The sequence below is a fragment of the Alligator mississippiensis genome, chromosome 1, assembly GCF_030867095.1.
Source record: "Alligator mississippiensis isolate rAllMis1 chromosome 1, rAllMis1, whole genome shotgun sequence".
NCBI classification, from domain to species: domain Eukaryota; kingdom Metazoa; phylum Chordata; order Crocodylia; family Alligatoridae; genus Alligator; species Alligator mississippiensis.
Window position 1 is genome coordinate 304,430,580 of NC_081824.1, and position 14,432 is coordinate 304,445,011.

The following is a 14,432-nucleotide window of genomic DNA, read 5'->3' on the forward strand; positions in this document are numbered from 1 at the left end:
CCTCCCTCTGGCTGCTCCATTCAGGCCCTGATGTGGTACACAATCCCATGAGGCACCAGTCATCCCAACGTGCAAACCACACAGGCCCTTGTGTGCATGGATTTGTATGCAGGTCTCTGCGGGTATGGTGTGGTACAGCCCCACTGCATACCCCCAACTGTGCCATGAGCAACCTCTCACTTTACCACAATGACAGATGCTATGTGGGTTGCCCAGGTCCCCCATGACTCTTTGGCCACAGGCTGTACCATTGCACTATACTGGAGGGGGAGCTCAGGGACTCTGGTGGCAGTAGCAATGCAACGAAGTGGGTAGCAACATCTGGACCAGGAGCCACAGTTTAACCTGGGGGGGGAGGGGGGGGGCAGCCATGGATCGCCAGTTGGACATCACTGCATGACTGTAATAAGTAACACTGTATCAAACGCATAAAGGATTGGATTTGTAGCACAGAGCATAAACCCAAAAAATTAGGGCACAAGCAATCAGTTCGTCCAGAAATGAAAAAATAGTGCAGGTATACAGCATTGGAATTAATTATGAGCACATTTTTAAGATCTCAAGATTAAGGTTCATATGCTTTGCCGGTAAATTCAAGGAGTAAAACTGTTTTTCTCCCATAGATACTACTAATTATTAATAAAAATGAAGATATCATAAAACAACCCTTAATGGGGGAGGGTCACAAATGAATAATTAAGCTATGCATACCAATAGGGACTTTAAAAAAAGTGTATATCTGGGATCATTTTTATGGCAAAAATCACAAGTCTCAGAGATGCATACATCACAACAATACAGTTTTTTTTATAAGCAATTATTTTATAAAGTCATTTTCTTTCTCTGTCAAATCTAGAGTTCAGGTTTCAGCCTATAAAATCATGAATCTGCAGTGTGAAAGGAAAGCAGCACTTCCTTCCACTTGCTACATTTTGTTTATAGATGTAGATTTTAGCTTAAAAAAAAGCAGTTGATATATGTTCAGTTACACATTCTTAAAAATAAGAAAAGGATTAAATAAAAATGGACCAGTTAATTTAAAAAAAAAAATTCCCAGTGAACTTACCCTCCAAAGGTAGTCTAATCCTATTAATTCCAAATCATCCATCATATAGGCTCGTCTCTTTGCTACTAATTTCCCTTCTCGACAGTTCACAGCTTTGAAGAAACGTTCAAAACATTTCATTCCATTTTCTGTTAATAGGGAAGGATCCAGCTGAAGCACGTTATTTTCAAAGAAGTCCTTATTAATGTCAGGGTCTAAGTCTGGTTCATCCCCCATTAGTTTGGAATACCATTTAAAACAGGCTTCACGATCACAAAGATAAACTGCATTTTCAGCTAAACACTTCCATATTTGCTTCGCCTGAGGGGCACAGAGCCACAGCTGACCATCCTTCAATAAAAATCTTAAGCAAAACAAAGAGACAAATATTAATTGCCTAATTGACATCTTAAAGTTTTAGAGATACCAGAGTTTCAAATCAGTAACAAAGTACAATAAAAGAACAATTAATATGCATTTTATACCACATGTGCAATACAATATTAGAACTGACCCTAAAAACTTTCAGTCACATGACCTGTCCTTATTCACTGTCCCGCTGTCTAAACTGAAAAAAAAAAAATGCGCTCTTGGATTCTCATATAAGGAAACTAAACTATACTAGAATGCATCACCCGCAGAATACCAAACATGATTTGTACCTTTAAAGCACATTTAATTAAAACCATTACAGGCAACCCCCACTTAAGCCCGTTTCACTTAGCACTATTTCGCTATAACGCTCATTTGAAATTGATATGTGATTTCACTTGCCACTCGGAGAGTTTCATTATAACGCTCGCGATTGCCATATTAGGTCATTAAAAACAATTGCAGTCGCCATCTTGGGTTGTCAAATACTTTCGGTTTCGCTTAACGCTCGTTTTTTCAGAAACCAATTAAAAGCTCTGAGTGGGGTTGCCTGGACTTTGAAAGTAACGCAAATTCAAGTTCTCTTTCCTAATTATTCAGTCACACTTAACCTATTACTTTGCTGCTGCTTCTTCTCTCATCCTTTATTTCCCCCTCTACACATGATTAACGTAGTGGAGCCACACAACTGATCTATCGTTGATGCTTTCCAGGTCCTCATCCTGGGTGCACAGGTGTGCAGCACACGTGAGGAGGTGGTCAGCAGTCTGTGGTGCATCACCACACTCACATATTGGACTGTCCTTTAAGCCAATTTTATAGTGTGGCATTAAAGTGTCCAGCTCCAGAGTGAATCCTGTTTAGTTTAATCCATAAGTTGCAAGGGAGCTCATACCCGGTTGGATAGGGTGTTGGTTTGCTTACAAAGCGCAATCTACCTATTATTTCAACCTATCATTTTGCTGAATTAGTCGAACACATAATAGCCCACTATATTTTGAGGATCAGACAGTGAAATTACATATAACAATGGACTGATACATTGGAATGAATTGGAGGTCAGAACTGGAGGAGCAGAAAAGGACTTAAGTGTTTCTAGTGTACATCAAACCCACAAAATCAAGAAAAACACTAAATATATCTTCAAATCACAGAAGAAACCTCCGAGAAGTTTAATTTTACAGCATATTTGTCTTACAAGTACTACTGGGGTTATCTTTAAGAGTTTCAGAATTGTGTGCAATAGGCTGTACTCTTCAAGACTCAGAATCCCATTACTGCAAATTACAGATTTGATGTTTTCTGTTTAAAATGTTGTACTTTTACAAGGCTTGTTATACATTTTCTTATATTCATAACTAAAACCAAATAATCACCAAATCCCAGTTTTAAGAGAAACTGTACAACCATTAAAATATGAAACAAATTATAATTCTTTAAAGAGAAGTAAGCAACTGTTAGCCTTCTATCCTGCAAAACAGTCATTTAGTTTAATTCTAAAACAGTTTTGAGTGAAATCTGAAAGAAATCTACATAAGAATAGGTTAAACACAAAAATAATATAGTTCAGTTGATGAACACATGAAAGATAAGATGCAATATATCCCTTGAACATAAACAAATACAACTGAGTGGGGAAAAATGTGAAAAAGTCTTATATGACCCAACTAACAACTTGACAAGTTTCATGTTATTCTGCAACAAAATATTAAATATTCTCTTTTTTTTTTTTTTTAAACCCTTCTCTTTCTTTTGTTCAGCTGCTAGTTTTTTTTCTAAGGAGTCCAAACTTGATCATATTTATGTAACCTCCTTAAGGTTTACTTCTCCCATAGTGTTCACAGTAAGTTAATCTTTTTTAAACTTTGGAGCATTAACATGCAAATATTCTAATATTATAAAAACCTAAATCTGTCATTCTGTCTGTAACGCTTTATTCGCACTCTGACTGACTGACTGAAATAGCCAATCAGGGCACTCCAAGCGTGAGGGAGCACCGCCATGATTTTGAAGCCGCAGGAAGGACTGGCCAGAGCACTGCTGGCCTTGGCTCCCCAACCCTGGTCCCTGCAAGAGGCAAAACAGTGGCAGCATTGGGCGTTAGGTAGCAGCACTCCATCCCAGACCGCCCCCTACCCCCTCGTCATTCTTGATGGACAACTGGCTAGTACCTAAATAATCACAAGTTTACTATTTTATACTGCTGCCACAATTTGTTGTACCACATTAATATTAATGCAAGATCTTAAACTCCATATTGGTGTAATTTATAGGCCCATCAGTTTAAGTTAGTGTAATTCTGAATATGCACAGGGTTGTAAGACTGTAAATTCCTTGGGGAAAGCATTCTCTCCCTGTGGTTTCAGTGCATCTCCTAATGCAAGCTTGGGCATTCCAATAATACTGCATCCCTCTCCAATCCCAGGAATCACAATATTTTACTTCAATTTTAGCATCCTGATCTGCTGGAAATAAATACCAACTCCATCCAGTATGCTGAGATTATACAAGTGAAAACTTTTTAACACACATTTCTTTCCATCTCAAATGTTTAAAATCGTTATGCATTTGTTTGCTTTTTAGAGGAAGTAATTTAAGCTACTTAAAACTAACCGTAGGAAGTTAAGTCGCTCTTGTACTTCTTGTACATGACTGTATCTGCTTCCTGGTCTTACAGTTTGTGGATCATATTCTCCATGCTCTGCAAATTTAAGAACCTTTATTAAACAATACACACAAAAAAATACTTCAGCTATGCTGCCCTACAGAAAACCAAAAATTCTAGTGAAAATGAATTAATCAATAATCAGTGCTAGCACAACCTTCAGAGATCTGGTAATAATAAAATGTGTTAAATTAAACAACAATACTATCAAAAGCATGCTTAGCCCACAATTTTATCCATGAACTTTAACTTTGTTTGAAGATATTCTTTTTTGTCTTTCATTATGAAGAGAGAATTAAAATATTCAAGAATCCTGGTTTCTGACGACTCATACAACTACACTGGAAGCAGATAAAGCACTCCCAATGTACTGTTTATACTGTTCACATATTACCAAAGTTGAAGCCTTAACATGGGGAAAGTTTTTTTGCAGAATCAAATCAGTTTTAAAAGCAATTTTCTTTAAAAGATCAACTACATACTGGAGATACCAATTGGACCAATATTTTTAAACTACAAATTTGATATTGGACTGTGTGTTTTGGGTGTGGGGTGAGAAGGAAATATACAAGATCACTTTATCTAGTCACTTACAGTTATATATACTAACACCTTTGAGACAGGCCAGAACAATATCTTCTTTTCAGACTGACAATATTTTTACAAGAACTACCAAAGCAGAATCAGTATTTCTAATTCCAAATATTTTTTAAAAATTGTAATATTAGTACCTGGCATTAGGTATAAATTTTCAAGAACATACATAAGGCAGTTAATATGATACCTTTTACTCATCCAAACAAATGTATATGTTGTGCTATACCAACTGTCTTATTAGATGGACACACCATATAATTGTTTACTTCAGCAAGCATATATGCTACAAATGCAGCTACAATACATCATGATTTTGTGAAAGAAATGGAACAGGAAGAAAGATTGAACTGTAGTGTCAGACCTAAAAATTCCATAGTTTACAAAAGCCTGAAGTAGAATGAGACTCTTTTGGGTAGAAACAGCACTTCCATTTTAAATCCCCAATTCCACTTGTCTCTATTAAAGTTTCCTTTTGGACTGATCCCCCATCCTTCATCTCATCCCAGAAATGAAAGATTACACCAACTCTCCATAAAACATTCCTGCCATTCCAATTATATTACCCCCCAAAATAGAAAACATTTAAGTGTCATGTAGCAATTTATTTTCCAAAAGCATTTAGGTATTTTATTCACCATGAGCACAGCTCATTCTTTCTTTAGAACAATAAAAAATAAGGTTACTGCATTTTTAAAAGGTAGTAAAACTGAAAAATGTTAGCATAAGAATAACTGACCAACAGGAACAATCTATCCAACCCCACACAGGCCAACCAGTTCCCCCATACACACATGCTTCTTCTTTAAGGTCCCAGGGCACTTTGAGCCCAAAATCAGGGAGCCTTATGGTCATGGTTATCTTATATTCAAGTAAATACAGTACATTTTACACCTCTCCTTACCTTAGTTTTTCTACTTCACATTCAGATCATTACAATTGTGCTCCTATACATTTTATCATTTGTCTTTTCTTGAGAAACTCCTCTTGTAAGCCAGAAGGGCTGTTTATTAAAGGTAGTTCTCCATGTCCTTTAAGTTTGATTCTGCTTCATTCCACCTTAATTTTTTGCCTCTTCCCTTTCTAATTTATATCCCTTCTTTAGCCCTGCTTCTTGTGCTCCACAGCTCATCTATGATGCAGCAGTGCAGACACAACTCTGCCAGGAAAAGCTTAATTGTCCACCCAACCTAAAAGAAGTGAACTTTACAGTCTTGGTTGATCTATAAAATGTCTGGATATATTGCAGTCTGCTTGAGGGGTTGGATAAAACCCATAGGCCAGAATCCATAATATTCCATGGACCAGTAAGTATCAAGTACAGAACAGAAGAAAGTGGCAAGGAATGAGCAAGTTAAATACAAGTGTACTTTAATTAAAGTGAAGATGAAACAAATTCTAGTCAGCCACACAGTAAAATCCTGAAAATAAATACAAGAAACCTAGCAAATACGTTCAAAATGGAGCACAACAGCAATAATAGACTCTAGAGGCAAATCAAGTATATCCTTAGTTGCAGAACCTCAAAAGGCATCCATATCATAAATAAAAAAGAAGAAAGAAGGCAGGAAGTAAATCAATATGTTTAAAAGAGATCTGAGTTAGTTCTGTACATGCTAACTCTAAAACAGGAAGCAGTACTGCTATTTTGGCACCATAGGTGGGCCAATTATCTCTGCTCAAAAACCAGGGTCATTTAACCTAACCACAGCACAACAGTAAAGGTATCAACATGCATATTTGGAGTCATTTTGGAAGGGGAATATTCAAAAAAATAAATTAATTAAATAAATTGAATAAATAAATTAAAGTAAATAAAAGCAGCTGTTACATTGTTACATGCACCATGCAAAAAGATACAAATATAGTAAAGCTGCTCCAACCTTAAAAGTACCAGGATGGAGCAGTTTTGCTACACTTGAATCATTCCCAGTTTTAAACATCAGAATGTAACAGCTACTGTGCAAAAAGTATGTGTCCATACCCTATGGCTATACAGAAAACCCTCGCCATTCACGGGGAATACGTTCTTGTATCCCCCGTGAATGGTGAAATCTGCGAATAAGGCACTGCGTTCATGAATGTAATTTGCGTTCATGAACGCCGTGCCCCTGGCGGCTGGGTTTGGGGCACAGCTACTCTGGTGGCAGCAGGAGCCTGGCGGCAGCAAGCACCAGGCTCTCAAGGAGCTTCTTTAAGTGTATTTAGGTTGCGGGTTCAGCATTCGTGAATATTTGAAACCACTAATGCCAAACCCGCAAATAGCGAGGGTTTCCTATACTACTCTGCATTCACAGAAGGTAGTGGGCATACAGCAATATAAAGTCAAAAGCTAGGGACAGACATTACACGTAAACCGATTTAAGTGATCAGAAACTGGTTTAAACCTGCAACAGAACAGATGTTCAGTGCACATAAACCAGTTTGAAAATGGCTGAAACCGGATTGAGATAAACCTGGTTGAATGTAGTATCAGACTTAACTGAATTGGCTCAAACTGGTTTATGCAATGACTGTCCCCAACCCTTTGCTGGTTTAAGCTAAACCAGACACCCCCAGCATCCCGGCACGTTCTCTGGGCGGGGCAGGGCACTCTGCTCCACAGCAGGGCTGGCCCCTCTGCTCTGCTCCCTGATTGGAGCTCCGACACAGACTTGCAGGCACAGCAAGGTCTGTTGGCTTCCCCGTGCCCCCCTTCCCCCACTCACTGCTTAAGCAAAGATCCCTTCCTCCTCTCTCCCACAGCACAGACTGTAGCCAGCATGTGGTATGCTAGCTAATGCTGTGTAAGGGAAATAGGAGAGTGTCCACTTAGGGCTTTTTGGAAGTCATCAACAGCTCAGATGGTAATGTCCCTGCATTCCTTCCTTTGGAAAAGGCAGATAAGGTTCTTTGGGTAAATCCAATATCTTATTAGACCAACTAAATAGTTGGAAAAATTTTTTCTTAGCAAGCTTTTGGGTTTAAAACCCTTTTGTCAGGCTGAGGAAGTATCTGCAGTTGGTGTGTGCTCCTCCAGGATGGAATGAATAGTCAAGAAGCCAGAGGCTGGTATGCATTTTCCTTTGGAAAAAGCCGTTTAAGAAGAGCTTATAATGAGCGAGGCTGTGTTTTCTGATGGGGTGTTAAATGCTGATAACAGAGCTGATAAATACTCTTTTATCAAGGGGGGACCCCTCCCTAATCACAGTGTCCTGCCAGGGCCTAGCCACACCCCCACCTCAGCTCAGCCCTGTGCAAGGGAAGGGAGGGCTCCACTCACACCCCCTGGCTTCTAGCCAGAGCCACTGCAGGCATGTGCCTGTATTTTGGGGATGTCTGTCTGGTTACAAACTGATTTAGCCTAGCCAGGTTACACAAACTTGCAAAGACTGAATCAATTCAGGCTCAGTCTTTTTGAACATCTGTCCCAAGCCTTAGGGTTCAGAGAGGATACCAAGCTAAGGAAGGAAGGACTTCTGAACAGTTAGGGTTACTGTTACATTTCACATTAGTTTTAGAGTAGTTTTCACTGTATTTCTTTGTCCCATGCCAATTTGCTATTACAGCAGCCCTCTCTGGCCTGCTCAGTCTCTTCAGCTCAGCTTCATTCTGTGGCTCCCTATCTTACCTCTCACCTCTCTCCTCCTGCACTGAACATTTAACCAACTTACTTCCCCCTTTTTCCTTCCACTCACTTTATCCCCTCTTTAATAAATCTAAGCAAGTCTTGCTACCACCTTAAAACACACTGAACTAATGTGATAATTGTTCCCACCATATTTTCTCTGCTTGCATGTTCTACCCTTTCCCCTCTTCCTGCATCTGTCTATTTGGATTGCAAGCTCTTTTCAAAATGGAATAAGTAGCCTCCTCAGTCAGTACTTAGACACTGCTGTGACTTACATGGTTAATAAGGCAGAAATTAGGGCAGAAAGGCATCTTAGAAACTAATGGGTATCATTCTACCCTACCTTTTGCCTGAATTGAGTAAAATGGCTAGTCACCTCTCTATAGTTATTTACAAATGTTGGCATCAAGATCACTAACTTCTACAGCACCTTGGTAGAACAGAAAGAAATCATCACAGCAGCTTCATATGAAGTGAATAATCTCTGTATGCTATTAAATTTAATATAATTTATGCTTTTCCCCCCATGTTTACAGTTATTTTTCTGAAGACATTCACCTTATAAAACTTTACCTAAATGGTAGAAGCTGGGGCTTTTGGCACATGAACTAAAGGTAGACATTTTAAAATTTCAGATAAATAAGCCAACTCTTTCTGCTAAAATAAATCAGCAGCACAACAGATAATATTGATAAAACATCTTTTTGTTTTAGAATTAAAGACTCACTGAAATTAACGGGTGTCTTCATACCTCATTTATTTTTCTGTCTGTGGACTAAATAAGTCCAGTTCCCTCAGCCTCTCCTCAGAAGTCACGAGCTGCAGTTCCCTAACCATTTCTCTTTGATTTAACCCACTGCTGTGCTGCTGACAACCAATTCAACACAAATCTCCTCAATTTTAAATACACCACCCTCCCTTACTGTCTATTGTATACTTCTGTCATTTACAGGAAGATGCACACAAAGCCTCACTTCACCTTTCTGGACAAGACCAAGCTTTAGGAGTACTGCAACCCTAAATAGTATTAATTTTGATAAAGACAAGAGTAACTTAAAACTGGGTGATATAATGAAAGTGCCATCTCTCCATCTCCACATTAGCAAAAAAAATCACTGTTCCAGCTATATCACTAGATGAAAAACATAGAAGTACAGTCCACATCTCTTTCAAAGAAATGTTATGAAAATGGGCAAAGTTAAACAGCTTTGCACAGTAGCAGGTACTCCTTTAAAAAAAAATCTCTTTTGGTGTTAGAGAGTATACCCAATGACAGAATTAAGATTGCCCGTGAAGTTTGAATAAGTATGCTTTTAACAGTTTTTTAGAGGATTCAAAGCAAACAATTCCATTTTTACTCCAAATTATCAAATGCTTAACTTGTGACAAATCCATAGAACTTACCTTTAGCATACTGTCTCATGCTTTCCATATACGCAGAAAGATTTTCTGCAACCAGAGTAACTAGGGCATGATTGTGCTGAAGTTGATTGATTAAATCATGGCGGTAAAACACATGTGGACTTCGCTGAGTTTGGCTGCATTTAAAATACAAATGTTGTAAGAATGCAGAAATATTTTGCATCTAATTAAGTGTTCAGAAAACATGATTAAAATGTTCTATCCTGTGAATTTTCAATTTCTATGAATGATTTAACAAACAAAATAAAGCCTTTTGTTCTCCCTCTCTCAAAGAAGGTACACAAAAGTCATCATTAAAAACAGTTAAGTAAGAAAGACTGAATAGTTGCATTAGGACTGAGTAAAAAAAAAAAAAAAGAACTGTTTATCTCCATGTTATGAGCTGGTAAAAGACTGCACAACCAGCAGAATGCAAGAGTAGAAAAAAAATGAAGGTCCTTTCTTTCCGTGAAGCTGAAGACTCTTACTCCAAAGGAAGCAGAATATTAAAACAAGTATCAATGAGGCAGCAGATTTGAAAGGCAGATGATATATGCTGCTTTTGTTTTTTTAAGCCTCAGTTATCACACTCATTTTCACTTTTTTGCTTTAATTTATGTAATTTGACAAAGCAAAAGAGAACACAATCCTGAATAGCATATACTCTAAAATTTAAAAAGCAGAACTAGAGATGAGGGTAAGGTTATACACAAGTAACTGAGGTGGTTGATGATGAATGGTCAAACCCGAATAATGTAAAGGTTTTTTGTTTTTAAATGAGAGAAAATAAAAATCTTCTGAATCGCCCTATAATCCTGCCAATACTTTGTAAAGAAAGATTAATGGGAAATCTGACTGAGGAACAGCAAGTGGTCTTGTACACCAGCTCAAGAAGGGCTATTCAACAGAGGTATTCATGAAACCACAGAGGAACTTGTAGGAGACACACAGCAATATAGCAAAGGGATGGAGGGAGGGAACAGGTTAAGCCAAGACCAGAGCAGATGAGTATAGAGGGATGAAAATATGTAGGAATCCATCCACATAAGGACCATCTTCTCTGCTCTCAGTTTAAGACATTTTCCTATTCTATTCTATCTCTATCCATCCTCCTTGTTGTGAAGTAACCTTCAGTATAAAATATACAGGACTAGCGAAATTAAATGCAATTCCCTTGGAACATCTCTGTTTAACTGATACTTTATGTAGGCAACTTCAAACCTATATACTTGTCTGGAAAGGATAACATTTAAATTATAACACTGGAGACTTGAAAAGTTGGTGTCCATGTAACCTAGAACCACATATAAATAATAAATACATCCTGCTGAAATCAAGCTGGCAGGTGGCTCGTACAATGCTAGCCAGAATATTACAGGTTGTATATCTAACAGCTTGTGCTTCAAGAGGTAGGTGTTTATATTTATCTTCATAAAAATCAGAACCATCAAGAAACTAATTACTTGCAATACATTCTGAGCAACTTAAAACAGTTTTTGATAAGGCCCGAAATATTATTTATTTCCCGTTGTCCTAAAATACTTAAGCTTGAAAAAATAATTGTCAGCTACAGAATGCTACCAGTACATTGTATTAAGAGCTAAAAATTTTGATCCATACATTTTGTGTTCGTCTCCAGATCAATAGCTAATAATCTGTATCCCAAGAAGCGAGTATTTTTTCATGACAAAGCATTTTTCACAAATCATTTACAAAGCTAAAAGTAAGCAGCAGTTTTGCTGGTGCTTCTCACTGCCCCTTCCTAAAAACGCTAGAACACGCTATGGCCATTTTTCCCCCCACTTAATATTTTGATTTTAACCTAGAAGTATTAGATTTATTTCTATTTGTTCTTTCTTCTGAATGTCCTACATTGAACCCCCCTAGATTTAATCTTTTATCTCTAACTCCAAACAAAGTTGTCTTCAAATAATTTGCCAGGTGTTATCTTAATCATACCTGCATTGAGCTGTGATTGTCTTATGATCTGATCAGAACAAATTGAAAAGAGATGAATTAGCTGTACAGAGCTTTCTACTTTGTTAAATTCTTGAGAAAATAAAGCACCCCATTTTCAACTCATGGAAATCCATTAGGAAAAGGTTCTTCCCTTTTTGTCCTCCATAAGAGTGACAGACTAAGAAGGGAGGAATTTTTACCACTGATATGGGTATGAGAGCTGTGTCTATTTGCCAGAATACATTTTCTGAAAATACTAAACTCCACAATGTAACTATTCAAGTTTTGCTTTTCCCCTGAGATGGTTACGGTTCAGCTAGTTGCCAGCTTAACTGCTGCTCTAGCTGAATCGTAACATATTCCTCCAGTAGTAAGCCATGTGTAGAAGAGCTACGAAAGACAGAAGTCAACAGCAATATTTGAGGACACAAAATGTTACTGTCAGAAGACAAGTATGCTAGGTATACAGAAACAAGTTTGATTTCCAAGATGTCAGAATACTTGGCTGGATGTACTAAAGATAGTAGACTGAATTATTGATTAGACTGTACCCAACTGGCAGAATGGCAGAGACAGGAAAATTAACACCAATTAAAGGAGAAACTTATTAATTTGTCTTTAAAACATTAAGATTTAAGTTGCATTTACTGATATGTATACCTTGACCAGTACAACTTCTGCCTTCAAAACAGAGAGGTCTCCAAACAATGTTATGGTGCTTTAAAAGCATGAACTAAAGAAAAGGGCAAATGTTACTTTTCAGACCACCAGACAATGAGCCAAATTTACTACTGACATAAGTGGCTAATGTTTGATAGACTAGGACTCTGTCTTGGTGTGAAACCTTTCACCTGTTAAAAACAAAACAAAAACAAAACTTTGCTTCCTTGATTTTACTATTCTAACAAAAGGCAATTTCCTAAAGATGCATCTATTGCCTTGCCAAGTAGTTATAGTAAACACAAGACTTTGGTCTTTTATGACACCTACACCATCTCCCTGAAAACATTTCTTCATGTGCAAAGGAGAGAATGGAATTTATCCTTACACATCCAACTGTGAACTTATGCCCTTATCCTTTTCTAAATAGTTCTTTAATTATCAATGGCTCAGGCACCCAGTGGGAAGCAGGATATATTAACATACAGACTGCATACATCAATATGCAAGCAAGCTTCATGCAGTACTCTTTAAAATGTGTCAAATCTCTCTGATTTTTTTTCAATACAAGCTTTCAAAGTTTTTAAAAGGATATGGAGAAGTTAGAGAGGTTCCAAAAACATGGGTGACAAAAATGGTAAAGGGCTTGGAAGGCAAGTCAAACAGGAATGTTCAGCTTGCAGAAAAAGTGCTTAAAAGAGGACATAATAGCAATCTTTTAATATATGAAGGGCTGCCATAAAGATGGGAGAACACATTCTCTCTTATTGCAGAGAGCAGGATGAAGACCAATGGCTTGAAGTTGCAGCAAAGTAAGCTTAGACTGGAAATTAGGAAAAACATCTTAATTGTTGGAACAGTTAGGCAGTGAAATAAACCGCCTAGGAAAATTATGGAATCTCCATCACTGGAGGTGTTTAAGAAGAGACTGGATAAGCACTGGTCAAGGATGATCTAGGAGTAGCTATGCCCATGTTCTACTATGGGCATTTCCCATGATTCTGGGCTTTGCTGGTTGCCACATGGGGCTTTTCTCAGAAGCACTGGGTGCTGGCTACAGCCAAGGCTATGGATGTTGGCTGTAGTGTTACAATGGTCCTGCTGGAACTTAAATCTGGAGGTTCCTGGCTAGAGAATCTTGCCCCTGTGCTCAGGGTCAGACTGATTGTCATATCTGGGGTCAGGAAGGAATTTTACTCCATAGTCAGAATGGTACAGACAGTGGAAGTTTTTGCCTTCCTCTGCTGCAGGGGCATGGCCCTCTTCCTTGGACCTCTCAAACATTTAATCTTTGTAGAAGCAGGACACAGGCTGCCGCTGTCCCCCTGTTTTACCTGTGGCATCTTACAGTGTTGTCTTGTGGTTGTGTCATGGTTGACTGGGTATTTTTATTAATAGGCTGGACAACTGATTTGTACAGGACAGTTTGGATAGTGATGATCTCGTCTCTGGTGGGGAGTTGAACGAGATGACCTCTGAAGGTCCCTTCCAGGCCTACTTTTCTGATTCTAAGAACAAATGCTAGAGAGCCAAGTGACAAATATGTGACGAGGTACAGTGAAAACAGTAGACACTAAACATATGCATTACAAACTCCAATAGTTTAATTGTTAGAGTTACCAGAACTCAGAACCCTTGATAGAGGAAGAAAAAAAAAGAGCCAAGTTATTCCTAATTAAAGAAGATATTCTGAATCTCAAGTAATCCAAGCAGCCTTTTTATATAGATTTTAAAAAAAGCTTTTTGACAATTCCTGAAGATTGGCTGAGACTCCTTCACAGGCAGAAGTTTTATAAATCATTTTTGAGTAAAAGCTTTCCCCTATACAGAAGAAATCTCTTCTCTTTTGAGCTACATGTATGAAGTGCCACAAAGTTTGCTATGAACGCCTCATACTTCTTCAAACTGTATGCTTGGAATTTAAATAACCTTATATTGCAAAAAAAGATTTCCTTGAAAACTGAGGAGCTGTAATGGTCTGAGTATCTGACAGTGTCCAACTGTAAATGTATACCAGGGTGGGCAAAATGCGGCCTTGTGGGCCGAATACAGCCTACCAGGCCATTCTATCCGGCCCATGGGGCCCTAAAAGTTTTAGAAAATTAATATTAATCTGCCCCTGGGCT

At 38.1% G+C, this 14,432-nt stretch overlaps 1 protein-coding gene across 1 annotated transcript in view; it reads right to left on the minus strand.

Annotated features, from left to right (window-relative positions):
* USP9X (ubiquitin specific peptidase 9 X-linked) overlaps positions 1–14,432 on the minus strand; it is a 189,490-nt gene that overhangs the window by 83,261 nt on the left and 91,797 nt on the right. The window contains exons 14-16 of the mRNA XM_006266676.3: positions 9,691–9,824; positions 4,031–4,118; positions 1,067–1,409 (exon numbers count right to left, since the gene is read on the minus strand). Of these exons, the coding sequence (XP_006266738.1) occupies positions 1,067–1,409; positions 4,031–4,118; positions 9,691–9,824 (565 nt within the window). The remainder of the gene's footprint in view (positions 1–1,066; positions 1,410–4,030; positions 4,119–9,690; positions 9,825–14,432) is intronic.